Source organism: Lepus europaeus, chromosome 5, assembly GCF_033115175.1.
Source record: "Lepus europaeus isolate LE1 chromosome 5, mLepTim1.pri, whole genome shotgun sequence".
In the NCBI taxonomy this organism is placed as follows: domain Eukaryota; kingdom Metazoa; phylum Chordata; class Mammalia; order Lagomorpha; family Leporidae; genus Lepus; species Lepus europaeus.
The window spans coordinates 89,117,436-89,130,928 of NC_084831.1; the positions used below are offsets into that span (position 1 = coordinate 89,117,436).

The 13,493-nt window shown below is 43.0% G+C and overlaps 1 protein-coding gene across 1 annotated transcript; it reads right to left on the bottom strand.

Moving 5' to 3' along the window:
* Positions 1–1,100: 1,100 nt before the first annotated feature.
* On the bottom strand, positions 1,101–3,176 carry LOC133760856 (ras GTPase-activating protein-binding protein 1-like). Its single transcript, XM_062193443.1, has one exon. The coding sequence runs from the start codon at positions 3,056–3,058 to the stop codon at positions 1,661–1,663; it is 1,398 nt and encodes a 465-aa protein (XP_062049427.1). The 5' UTR covers positions 3,059–3,176; the 3' UTR covers positions 1,101–1,660.
* Between the last annotated feature and the right edge of the window lie 10,317 nt (positions 3,177–13,493).

Below are 13,493 nucleotides of genomic sequence, written 5' to 3' on the forward strand. Positions count from 1 at the left end.
CCCTTACCAGAACCCGACCACACTGGTACACTGAGCTTAGACTTTCATCCTTCGGAAATGTGGGAAGCAAATATATTAGAATCAGAGAAAAGGAAGTACATGGAAATAGTGGTTAATGACTTTGGCTTCTATTCCAGGAGTCCTGGACTCTTATGGTTAGAATTTAAGCCTTAGGAAGCAACTCTGGAAAGTGAACTCAGAATGAGCTCCTAAGGAGTTAATGGGACTTTCTAATAAGTGTGCAGCTTTAACAATCTAAGACTGCTTAATTGTTGGTTCAGAATTCATCAAAAATATAGACTAAGCATGGCATGCCTGAACTGTATCTCTCATCAGACATTTTCTATCTGCATTCCACCTCCTGGTCTATTCTCTTGTGCTTAAATTCCAAAGTTTTCATTTTAATGGAAAAATTAATACTGATAGTGATAACACAGTAAAAGCCTATAGTAGATCTGTACCTCCTCAGATGTAGTTCTATGTTTTTTGTGCATGCTCTGGTGTTTTCAGCCCACAAATGTTGAACAGCAGGGGTAATAATATGGAAGTGAGTGTAATCCACAGAGGCTGTCTGAGCATGAGTACCTGCCCATTCATTGCACCTGCTGGATTATCCCTATGCAAGGATGAGCTCAGCTGTTGCAAAGCGTCACCACTCCCATGCCTGCTGGGGCTCCACTCTTCAATTATGACTCTGGTTCTCTTTGTCTGTGTTGTCCTCTCCCATCCTCTTCTGCTAAGGTTGTATTTACAATGAAGGGATACTGAATTTTTTTTTATTTTTTATTTTTTTAGAATTTTTTTTAAATTTATTTTTGTTTAAACAATTGTCAAGACTGGAATCAAAAGAAGGCACAACAGTTTTGCTCTGGTTTTTTGTTATTTGGATTTCGGGACTTTTTTGTTTTTGTTTTCTTTTTTTTTTTTTTACAAATACAAATTAAACATGAAAAAAATTCTACTTCAAAAAAATTCTAACAGTTCAAGAAAAGCTCATCAATTGCATATTACACATTTAAAACCTATCTCACAATTTAAGTTTTAGTGGTAGAAACAGTGTTTCAGAATTGTTTTGTGATCACATACCAAAACAAATTAACTCTATTAACACCTTTTATTCAGTTTTTAGCCATACTAGAGAAAATGAAACTTGTTAAATTTTCCAGAGGCAACTTTTCTACACCAGAAGGTCATGACTCTCATAGAACAATTGGATTTTTCTTGCCTTCAAAATGTTTATCAAATCCTGTTTCTCACAGGTTTCTGAAACATGTAGAAAATAAGAAATATTCCAATGAATGAAACATACCAAATGTCAGTAATAAGCAAGACACATTCCTTTGGGGAAATGGCTATTTTAAAAAAATCCAGTCTGTATATGCAAAGTGTAAGCAAGGATATTCAGTCTTTTGTCTTTATCTTCTTTATAAATCCATTACTCCTAAAATATCATTCCACAAAATTGGAAGTGAAGGACTAAAGGGAAGGAGGAGGGAAAGGGAGCACACACCATTAACACAAGAGAAGTGAAGTTGTACAAACGTAAGCAGTTTATAACAGACTAGCTCATACTCCAAGATACGAAAGGCTGGTTGAAGAAATTCAACACTCTGCAGGAGCTGGGGTTTGTACGGCTATGTGATGATCAGTGATGGGCAATTCACTGCCGTGGAGCAATCCCCCTTCCCACTCCGAATCCGGGTTTCTGCACCATGCCTCCACGGGGAGGGCCTCGCATTCCACCACCCAGCCCACCTCGAGGCCCTCCAGGTCCCCGCAGGCGGTTATCGCGACGATCTCCCTCCCTAGCAGCTCGAGTCTTCTTCTCTTCCACATTCAGACGGACTTCACCTCTCAACATGATGGGCCTGTTGCTAAGGACCTTCTGAACAGGCTCAGAATCATCAAATACAACAAAACCAAAATTGGGCAGCTTTCCACCACTGTTGATGCGCAGCTCCACCACATTCCCATAATTTTGAAAGAAATCTTTCAGTTCCGATTTGTCCACCTCGTGAGGCAGATTGCCAATGAAGAGCTGGTGACTGTCAAGGTGTCTCACAATCCTTCGGGGTTCAACATCACCTTGCTCTCCAGGCTCACGAATTGGCCTGGGGCCCCTCTGGGGAGGAATGTTTATTCGTTGCTCTCTCACTCTTTGATCCCTCTGAGGCCTCTGCGGTGGAATCTGAGATTCAGGCTTAGACTCTGGACGGGGTTGTGAAGCTGGAACTTTAACAACATGAGGTGGTATCCCAGTAACTGGAACAGCTCCACTGGGTGGAAGGTTCTTACTGGTCACAGATGCCCAAGAAAATGTCCTTAAGTCTTCCTGTACTGTCTGAGCTATGTCTGCAGGTGCTGGAGAAGAACTCTTCTGAGCATCTTCAGGAGTAGTTTCTTCCAATACTGGCTCAGGCTTTTCCTCTTGGATTTCAGAGACAGGTTCTGGTTCTGGTTCTGGTTCAGGATCAGGCTCTGGTTCAGTAACGGGCTCCTCTAGGTGTTTTTCCAAGTCATTGCTGACAGTCTGGTCATAGAAAGTTCCTGAATCATCAGGTACCACCTCAGGCGTCTGCAGTCTCTCCTCAGGTTCCTCTACTTCTTCCTCAGATTCCTCCTGGGGCTCAGTGAAAAAGCCACCAAAGACCTCATCTTGGTATCTGAAGACATCATTGTGAACATAGAATTTATTTGCAACAGAACCCTCAGGAGCAAGGACAAATGTCTGCATGAATCTCCTCAAAGCCTGGTTATTAGTGGAGAGCAGCCCCATCACTTGGACCACCACATCATCATTTAGAGTAGCATGAGCATCAACATGGCGAATCTTGGTGTGGCAATTGGTGAAGTTCTGTGACATCACCTTCCTATGGATTTCTTTCTGTCCATAGACTGCATCTGCTGGCTTGCCATTTGAATCCAATCCCCCATGGACGTAAGAAGAGTTCTTTCCATAAAATCTGTGTAGCATGTCTGGGGCTTGGTTCAGCAGTGTGTAATACTGTCTCACAAATTCCCGCCCGACCAGCAGGGGACTAGGCTTCTCCATAACCATTGCTTTGGTCAATTCAACCTTGGGGAGGAAAAAAAAATGTCGAACCTGTGCGGCTGAGTGGGAGAGGAACAAGCCTTGCTCCACCGCACAGAGGGAAGCAGAAATCGCTCATGCAACTGCGTCCGCACCTGAATTATTATTTTTAATTTACAAATACATTTTTATTATTTATTGTTTTAAAGATTTATATTTATTTGAAAGATGGAGTGACAGATATGGGGAGAGATAGATAGATAGATAGATAGAGAGAACTTCTATCTGTGGTTCATTCCCCAAATGGCCACGATGGTGGGATTGAGCCAGGCCAAAGCCAGGGGCCTAGAGCGCCATCACAGTCTTCCATGTGGGTGGCAGGAGCCAAAGTACTTGAGCTCTCCTCTGCTGCCTCCATGTGTCATTAGCAGGAAGCTGGGTCAGAAACAGAGTAGCCAGGGCTTGAGCCAGGCACTCTGATATGGAATGTGAGCATCGCAAGCATAAAGCCAATGTGCCAAGATGCCTGCTCTTGTTTACAAGTTCTTCCAAAGATGTCACTCATCAATTTTTCTCCCAATGATCCATTGGTATAGCTTTTTGTCTTTGCTTTTCACATTTGAAAATGGTAAATTTTCTTATTTTAAATGTTACTCCAAAGTATCAAACATCCTCAGGTGTTGAAGTGAACTCTTAGAAGAGGAATTACCAACAATCTGTTTATAATCATGTAGTCAACATACTTAATTTTAGTTGGCCCATGTATTAGTCCACTTCTCATTACTATGATTAAATACCTGATGCAGGCTACTTTATAAAGAAAAGAGCCTTCTTTTGACTCACAGTTTTGAAAGTATAAGGGGCTCCATCTCCAGTATCTCCTTTGGGCTGCAGCTGGTGATGGCCTTCTTGCTGGTTGAGTCCCAAGGTGATATAGGACATCATGTGGCAGGACTCAGGAAGTCTTTCTCTCTCTCTCTCTCTCTCTCTCTGTGTGTGTGTATGTGTGTGTATGTGGGTTTGTTTGTGTTTATCTTGCAAAGACACAAAGGGGGCTGATATTGTGGCACAGCAGTTTAGGCCATTGCCTGTAATGCTGACATCCCTCATGAGAGCCAAATCTACTCTCAGCTGCTCCACTTCTGATCCAGCTCCCTGCTAATGCTCCTGGGAAGGCAACAGAAAGTGGCTCAAGAGCTTGGAACCCTGATACCCATGTGGGAGACCTGGGTGGAGTTCCAGGCTCCTGGCTTCAGCCTGATCCAGCCCTGGCTGTTGAGGCTGTTTGAGGAGAGAACCAGAGGAAGGAAGCTCTGTCTCTGTCTGTCTCTCTCTCTGTAACTCTTCCTTTCAAATAAGTAAATAAATATATCTTTTCTTTAAAAAAAAAAAAGGTCATTGGGGTTATTGGGCTGCATGCAAATAAGCTCATCTATTTCCAGTCATCTCCCAGAGGCCCTGCCTCTAAATTCCATAGTTGGTTTAAGTTTCCAGCCTCTTAATACTCATAATGTGGATGAAAGTTCAACACAAGAAGTCTTGGGGCACTCAGATCATATTCAAACCGTGGCAGCTTCAGAATGTCTTTAAAAATCATCTGCATTTTTATGTCTCTAGTGAATCACATAGTGACTGCTTTCCCTGTTGTATTCAGCCAGCACCCTCTACCTTGGTGTTGCAACTCTTTGGGCCTGGATATTTGGTAAGTGTCTTAGAAATTGGTTTTGCTTCTGCAAGGACAGACTTGTCTAGTCAGCACAACTAGACACAGCTTAAAGCATTCTGAAAAGGAGAATTTGATTATCATTTTATTTTCATAAAATGGGCCTGGCCAGGAATTATTGAAACACTGCCCCTCTCTTTCCTTCTCACTTGGGTGATGTTCATCCCTGCTCACACTGAATGTGAGAGTCTGCTTGGAATGGGAACACTAATTGAGCTGCTGATGTCACCTCCTTGGAGAGGCCATGTCTAAGCATGGCCTGCAAAGTAGCTTTTACTTCAGTTCTATTCCCAGTTCCTAGTTTCTTTCCTTCATGGTACCTGGCAGAGGTAGCAATTGTTTTGTTCAATACTTTTCTGGCTTGCTTGCCTATTCCTCCTTCTGGGGAGGGTATAACGTATTGCACCCTTGGCATAGAGCACCCTGCTTTGCAAAAGGAGACAACTCAACACATTTTGGTTTAACTAATGAGAGAGAGAGAGAGAGAGAGAGAGAGAGAGAGTCTTACCCATGGTGGGGTAGGGTGGAGGAGCTGATATTGTGGCTTAGCAGTTTAGGCCATTGCCTTCAATGCCAGCATCCCACATGGGAGCTGAATCTAATCTTGGCTGCTCCACCTCTGAGCTAGCTCCCTGCTGGAAGTGCAGGATATGTGTGCAGTTTTGGCTGCCTGTGTTCAATGTATGCTGGGAGTTCACACACCTGTCCTTGCCATCCACCCTGCCTTGTGTTCAGTCCTATACTAACTCATCCATACAGTAGAAAAGATAGCTGTGTACATTTAATGTAGTCCAAACATTGAGAATACTTGCTGGGTCGCACATCTGTGAGTGGAGCCATAAAGAAGTGGTTTCCGTGTCATTAAGAGAGTGAGACAGACACCCCTTTTGTTTCTGTGCTTCTGCGGTGTGTAGTCCTGCACCCTAGGGTGGGGTCTCTTGTGGTTTGAGCTGCTAGTTTTAGGGGCTACATACATCTGATCTCTCTCTCTCTCTCTCTCTCTCTCATTAGTTAAACCAAAATGTATTGAGTTGTCTCCTTTTGCAAAGCAGGGTGCTCTGAGAGAGAGAGAGAGAGAATCTCCTTTGTCAACTCCTTAACAAAAAGTCCTTGACAGAGTTAGAAATGTGCCAGGGGATTCCAATTCAATCCCATCAAGGTGGCATGTACCAATGCCATCTCACTAGTCCAAGTGATCAACTTCAGTTCACAATTGATCACACTGATAGGTCTGAGAGTCAAAGGGATCACATAAACAAGACTAGTGTCTGCAAATACTAACTGATAGAATAAAAAAAGGGAAAAAATGATCCAACATGGGAAGTGGGATACACAGCAGACTCATTGAATGGCAGATGTCCTAAACAGCACTCTGGCCTCAGAATCAGTCCTTAAGGCATTCAGATCTGGCTGAAGAGCCCATGAGAGTATTTTAGGCATGGAAAGCCAAGACACTCTGGCAAAAAAAAAAAAAAACCAAAAAAAACCAAACAAACAAAAAATAAAACACCTAAATGAAAGATCTCTGAGAGTGAGATCCCAGTGGAAAGAATGGGCCATCAAAGAAGGAGGTACCTTTCTCTGAAGGTAGGAGAGAACTTCTACTTTGACTATGACCTTATCTAAATAAGATTGGAGTTGGCAAACTCAAAAGGCTTCCATAGCCTTGGCAACTCATGACAAGAGCCTAGGGTGATAACTGACACCATAAACAAGAGTGTCAATTTGTTAAGTCAACAACAGGAGTCACTGTGCACTTACTCTCCGTGTAGTATCTCTGTCCTTAATGTGTTAAACATTGTGAATTAATGCTATAACTAGTACTCAAACAGTATTTTACACTTTATATTCTGTGTGGGTGCAAACTGTTGAAATCTTTACTTAATATATTCTAAATTGATCTTCTGTATATAAAGAGAATTGAAAATGAATCTTGATGTGAATGGACTGGGAGAGGGAGCGGGAGATAGGATGGTTGCAGGTGGGAGGGAAGTTATGGGGGGGGGAAAGCCATTATAATCCATAAGCTGTATTTTGGAAATTTATATTTATTAAATAAAAGTTAAATTTTTTTTTGACAGGCAGAGTGGATAGTGAGAGAGAGAGACAGAGAGAAAGGTCTTCCTTTGCCGTTGGTTCGCCCTCCAATGGCTGCCGCGGCTGGCGCGCTGCGACCTGCGCACTGCGTTGATCCAAAACCAGGAGCCAGGAGCTTCTCCTGGTCTCCCATGGGGTGCAGAGCCCAAGCACTTGGGTCATCCTCCACTGCACTCCCGGGCCACAGCAGAGAGCTGGCCTGGAAGAGGGGCAACCGGGACAGAATCCGGCGCCCCGACCGGGACTAGAACCCGGTGTGCCGGCACCGCAAGGCAGAGGATTAGCCTAGTAAGCCACGGCGCTGGCCAAAAGTTAAAAAATTAAAAAAAAAAATCCTTTGATTTCTTCTCCTCTACTAATCTGGAGGGGCCACAGTGGATTACCTGCTCTCCTCTGAACCACTACATCTCAGGCCATTATGCAAATGTCACTTTCTCATTAAGGCTTTCATGGATGACTGTGCTGAAAATCAACCACCCCAGCTTTGTAGTTGTGTTTTAATTTTTAAAATTTACATGAAGTGGACAAATTCCGTGTATTTCATATATACACAGATAGGAACATGTGATGCTTGCCACCTCAGCCTCCCTTCCTCCCTCCCTTGCTTCCATCTTCCTTTCTTATTTCTCTTTTAGTCTTTACGATGGCATACTCAGTTTACTTTATAATCACAAGCTTAACCTTTCTTTAAATAAAGAATCCAATAAGTAGTTAGTAGAAAAGTCACTGTAGCTTTGTGATCTTGATTCTCTCCCATTCACTTACTATCATGTAACTAGCTGTGCATTTTAGTTAATGCTTGTTTTTTGTAATTTCCTTAAGTGCAGAGATTTTATCTGGTTTGATTCCTGCTGTACTTCACTGCAAATAATGGTACTTGATGTAGAAATCACCTGATAAAAAATTAATGATCAAATAAACACAGGCATGTGGCCAGGGGTGTTTCCTGGCATTGTTGCCTTTGCCCTACTCTCCACCCACCTCCTTATTTATTAAGATTTATTTATATTTTTTGAAAGGCAGAGTTTCAGAGAGAGAAGGAGAGAGAGAGAGAGAGAGAGAGAGAGAGATGTTCCATCTGCTGGTTCACTCCCCAGATGGCCGTAATAGCCAGAGCTGGGACAGGCTGAAGTCAGGACCTAGAAGCTTCATCTGGGCCTCACACAGGGGGTCAGGGTCCCAAGCACTTGAGGCATCTTATGTTGCTTTTCTCAGGCTATTAGTACAGAATTGGATCAGAAGTGGAGCAGCTGGGACTTGAACTAGCACTCATATGGGACGCCAGCATTGCCAGAGGTGGCTTTAGCTGCTATATCACCATGCTGCTTCCCCCCACCCCACACACTTTGAATAGCTTTTATTGGAATATAATTAACAAACCATACAATTCACTAATTTTAAGAATGTAATTCAAATGACTTCATATATTCAGAGTTGTGCATCCAAGAACAACCACTTTTAGGATATTTTAATGCTTTTTCAATCACTTTTAGGATATTTTCAATTCACCCTTTAGCCCTTTAGCCATCCTACTTCAACTCCCCCAACCCCCTCAGCCCCAGGCAACCTCTGCTGTCTTTTCTGTCTAGGTAGATTTGTTTGTTTGGGACATTCATGTAAGTGGGATCATACAATATGCAGTCCATAGTGACTTCTTCCCCCTGCTTAGCATAACGTTTTCAAGAGGGATCTGTGGTGTTGCATGTATCAGTACTTCACTTATTTTTATTGCTGAGGAACATCCTAGTGTAAGTGCATATATATCATGTTTCTTTTTCTGAGATTTATTTATTTGGCAGGCAGAGTGATGGGGGTGATGTGGGGGTTGGAGAGAGAGAGAGCGAGAGGGAGAGAGAGAGATCTTCAATCTAGTTCTCCCTAAGTGGCTGTGATAGCCACGGCTTGGCCAGGCTGAAGCCAGACCCAGGAACTCCATCTGGGTGTTCCACATAGGTGGCAAGGGCCCAAGCACTTCCACTGCTTTTCTGGGAGTATTAGCAGGAAGCTGGATCAGAAGTGTACCAGCTGAGGCCGGCGCCGTGGCTTAACAGGCTAATCCTCCGCCTTGCAGCGCCGGCACACCAAATTCTAGTCCCGGTTGGGGCGCCAGATTCTATCCCGGTTGCCCCTCTTCCAGGCCAGCTCTCTGCTATGGCCCGGGAAGGCAGTGGAGGATGGCCCAAGTGCTTGGGCCCTGCACCCCATGGGAGACCAGGAGAAGCACCTGGCTCCTGGCTTCAGATCAGCGAGATGTGCCGGCTGCAGCGGCCATTGGAGGTGAACCATCAGAAAAAGGAAGACCTTTCTCTCTGTCTCTCTCTCTCTCACTATCCACTCTGCCTGTAAAAAAAAAAAAAAAAAAGAAGTGTACCAGCTGAGACTTAAATATTGCTCTGATATGGTGTGCCAGTGTTGCTAGTAGTGGCTTAAGCCATTGCACCACAATACTGGCCCCGTATATACCACATGTTAAGTGATGGTTGTTGTTGTTGGTTTTAAATCAATCACTGGCATGGGGGTTGGAATTGCCATGATTGGCTCTTTGTTTTTCTTTGAAGATTTTATTTATTTGAGAGGTAGAGTTACAGACAGTGTGAGGGAGAGACAGAGGAGAGGTCTTCCTTCCACTGGTTCACCCTCCAAATAAGCAAGGATCTTTGTTAAAGTGTTGACTCCTTCATTTACCAGCACTATAGCTTTGAGGATGATCTTTTTTTTAAAAAAAGATTTATTTATTTATTTGAAAGTCAGAGTTACACAGAAAGAGAAGAGGAAGAGAGAAAGAGAGAGAGAGAAAGAGAGAGAGAGAGAGAGGTCTTCCACCTGCTAGTTCACCCTCCAACTGGCCGCAATGGCTGGAGCTGCGCCGATCTGAAGCCAGGAGCCAGGAGTTTCCTCCAGATCTCCTACACAGGTGCAGGGGCCCAAGGACTTTGGCCATCTTTTACTGCTTTCCCAGGCTATAGCAGAGAGCTGGGTCAGAAATGGAGCAGCCGGGACTAGAACTGGTGCCCATATGGGATGCTGGCAATGCAGGAGGAGGATTAACCTACTGCTCCACAGCGCCGCCCCATCCACGATGGGTTCTTAATGGTCCTGTCCATCCTGACTGCTTGGTGTCAGTTTTCCCTGCCCGGGTACAGGCTGACACATAGGAGGGATATGATGGATGCTAATGGTCAACTGCCAGGTCACAGCCATTCGTAAACAGGCAGATCATTACCACAGCACAGAAAGTTTTTTCTTCCTTTTTTATTTTTGAAATTTCTCTTCTTCTGGTCATTATTATCATTATTACTTAAATTGGAAGGTGGGTGATTTATAGTACAAAAACTGTAGCACAACAGAAAATAGGCCAAGAATTTTACGAATCATATTGGCTCTTTCTTCAGTTTAATTTCTTCATTAAAAAAAAAATTTCGTATTTGAGTGGACACTGAGGTGTTACTCTGGAGGACTGCAATAAAACAATACATAAATCCCCATTCACCTAGGATGTTAAATACTTTCCCAAGGCAGTCTCTTTTTAATTTCCTGTGTGTTGTCTGCGGGAAGGGCCGCTGGTGCAAAGCCAATATGAGCTATGCTGTATTTCAAATACCTTTGTGTTCTGGAGCACTGAGTGTTCTCTTTTCTGAGTACTTAAGCAAGTCAGGGAAAAGTAGCGAATGTCATTTTGTCCAGTCTTTTTCTCCGTTCCCTCCTGCTCAGGGCAGGGACCCTCTTCGCATCTAGAGTATTTCCAAAGACAAGTGCATGTGCGAGCGAGGGCATTGTCCACAGCACAGATCTTGAAGTCCAAGCCTCAACGTGAACATGGCTTTACTGAAAATCAATATGCTCCTGTGAAGCGCTGTTTCCTTCTGAGCTCCTCACAGTTTGTCGTTCAGTACCGATGAGAGTTTCGGGGCAGCCTTGGAGCGGTGGCTCTCTGAGTGGGAAGCTTCATTTTTCTCCTGTGTTTTCTGCCGTGAACACAGGGCTAAGGGATCATTTGGAGCTTTCTTTTGTTTATTCTGGAAGAAGAGATGTTTGGTTTCTTTCCCCTCTTCCTTTTGATGACAGGAGTTGAATGGCCGCTAAGGACTGCAGTGTTACTCACAATGTCACTTCCTAAGTGAGGTTAAATTAGAGCAGACTCCCTGGGTATTTGAGACTTTCTAGAAGTTCCCTCAGAATGCCACAGAAAACTCTCCCTGAGTCTCAGAGAGTGAGATGCTGAGGCACTGAAGGGTTGAGTTACCCAGGTGTGGGATGTCTTCATATCCTATCAAGAGGGCGTGGGCTCTCCAAAGGAGGGCTACTTCTGACAGCTGTTGTGAGAACACAGACCACTTTTTAATTGGTCACAATTTTGGTGAAAGATTAGTTATGGGATTGGATTTGTCAAAATTTATGTGCTGGTTACTGCTAACGTGGCAGTGCCTGAGGAAGATCAGGGTCATTGGTAATGACTTCATTGGATTTGTACAGATGAATTACTACATTTTTCCCATGCTGAGAAACTAGATATTTTCTCATAAATTTCCATCAACTCTTTAAAAAGTTTAACCTTCATTTTAAGCCTAGAGATAGCATAAATCTGAAGAGTGAGGTATAGGTGATTGTGGCTGTGTCGCTGCTAGGTCCTCAGGAAATGGACCTCAGAGAATCCTCTGGAGAGAGAGGACCAAGAAACCTGCCCTTGGACTATTCTTAAATTAATCAATGTCCAAGAATCACTTAGTAATTGATTATTACTATCTGTAATGCCTTGCAGGTACATGGCATTGGTTGCAGTTGGTTGAACTGCACTGAGTTGGATTTACAGAGAAAATGAGACTTGAGCCTGAATCATTTTGATTGAGAACAAAACATCTCCTGTTTCAGGGTTTCGTGTGAGGAAGGAGGGCAGGGCAAACCCAGGAGTAGTTGAATTGTCCTGTTTCTTAGCTTCCATTGTTCTTCCTACAAAATTTCCATGCAGCCAATGAATATTTTCACATCTTTGGGCTCCCTTTTTACGTTCTTCCCCCAGACTGACTGATGCCTCATTTGTTTTTCAGTAATTCCTGACCCTGTCCTGAGAATTTTAAACAATCCCCAAAAGGCTTTTCCAGACCCTAGAGAAAGGGCTATTACTACAAAATGTTACTAATATTCATACTGCAACTTAAACACTGCTTACTACACAATTTGATTACTAGTTAATTAGGATTCTGTTTAATTTGATCACGACCTCCAGAATTAAATCTTTTTATATTAAAAATTATGAAATCGGATTATTCCAAGGAAAGATTATTAGAGCGCCAATCAGGTAGTTAGAAAAACTTGTCATTAAGTAGTAAGACTCATCTTATAAACTAATTGGAAAATATCCAGAAAAGCATGGCAGTCTTAGATTGCTCCTCCAGGGATCTGAGAGCTGGAGAGTCTCCCTCACGGGTCTGCAGGCTGACCTCTTGCAGCTTGGATGTTTGTAATAAAACACTGGCTTCATATTGGTTATTGACATGTCTTCAAAATTTACTTATGATGTTCAGTAAAATAGAACCTAGGCATGACTGCCTATGTATGTCTCTCTTCAGTGACATTTTTCATTCACTTATTGGTGTGTTCATGCCTTTGTTTATTTTTGGTGGCAAGCAAAATCAGGTGAGATAAGGCAGGTTATTACTGAGAGGTTTTCTGGAATATACTCCATTGTATAAAATTGGGTCATTCATCTGCTTATATTTGGGCAACCAAATCATCCATCCATTCCCTTTCTTCTTCTGTGTGCTACTGTATGCCAGTTTGCAGGTTAGGGTTGATGGCATTCATTTAGAGTATATGGAGAGGAAATGGCATTGGAAGCATCCCTTATTGAGCTTTTAAAATTATTTCCTAGGAAATCCGTCTTTCTGTAATCTGGCTCAACCAGACAAGAATAGGGAAAGACTTCTCATCCTGGCCAGTGGGTTTGGTGGCCTCAGTCACTTATAATTGGGTAACTTACTGAAGCAACGTGATGGTGAGTCTACCTTTTGTTTTGACAAAATATGACTAATTTGGGGACATTTAAATACATATTACATGCTATTAAATAAATGAGGAATGCCATATGGAGCTTTACAAAAATAATGAGAAAACCTCTAGCTACTGAATAATATATTTCAACACTTAATCTAATATACTTTATTGAGTTTTCTTATGGAATTTCACAAAATTAACCATTTTTGCTTATTCTCTACTGTATCATGTTTTTGTTTGCTTGCTTAGTAGTCCTCATGAAAAAGCCCTTCACTTGTTAGATTACCCTATTAATCTAACTAGTTCAGAGAGATATTGTGTATTGCTTGAATTCTCTCTCAGTAAAATCTGGCATGCTTTCCCCTACCTTCAAAAAACAATGTGTTTTGGGGCCAGCTCTGTGGCCGTGGGGAAAGCTGCCACCTGTGACACCAGCATCCCACATGGTCACTGGTTTGTGTCCTGGCTGCTCTACTCCTGATCCAGCTCCCTGATAATGGCTTGGGGAAAGTAGCAGAAGATGGTTCTAGTGTTTGGGCCCTTGCCACCCATATGGGAGACCCAGATGAAGATCCTGGCTTCAGCCTGGTCTAGCCCTGACCATTGCAGCCATCTGGGGAGTAAACCAGTAGGTAGAGGATCTCTCTCTCT

Bases quoted from the DNA above. Each gene is read 5' to 3' on its own strand.
- LOC133760856 (XM_062193443.1), bottom strand. From the start codon at position 3,058: ATGGTTATGGAGAAGCCTAGTCCCCTGCTGGTCGGGCGGGAATTTGTG.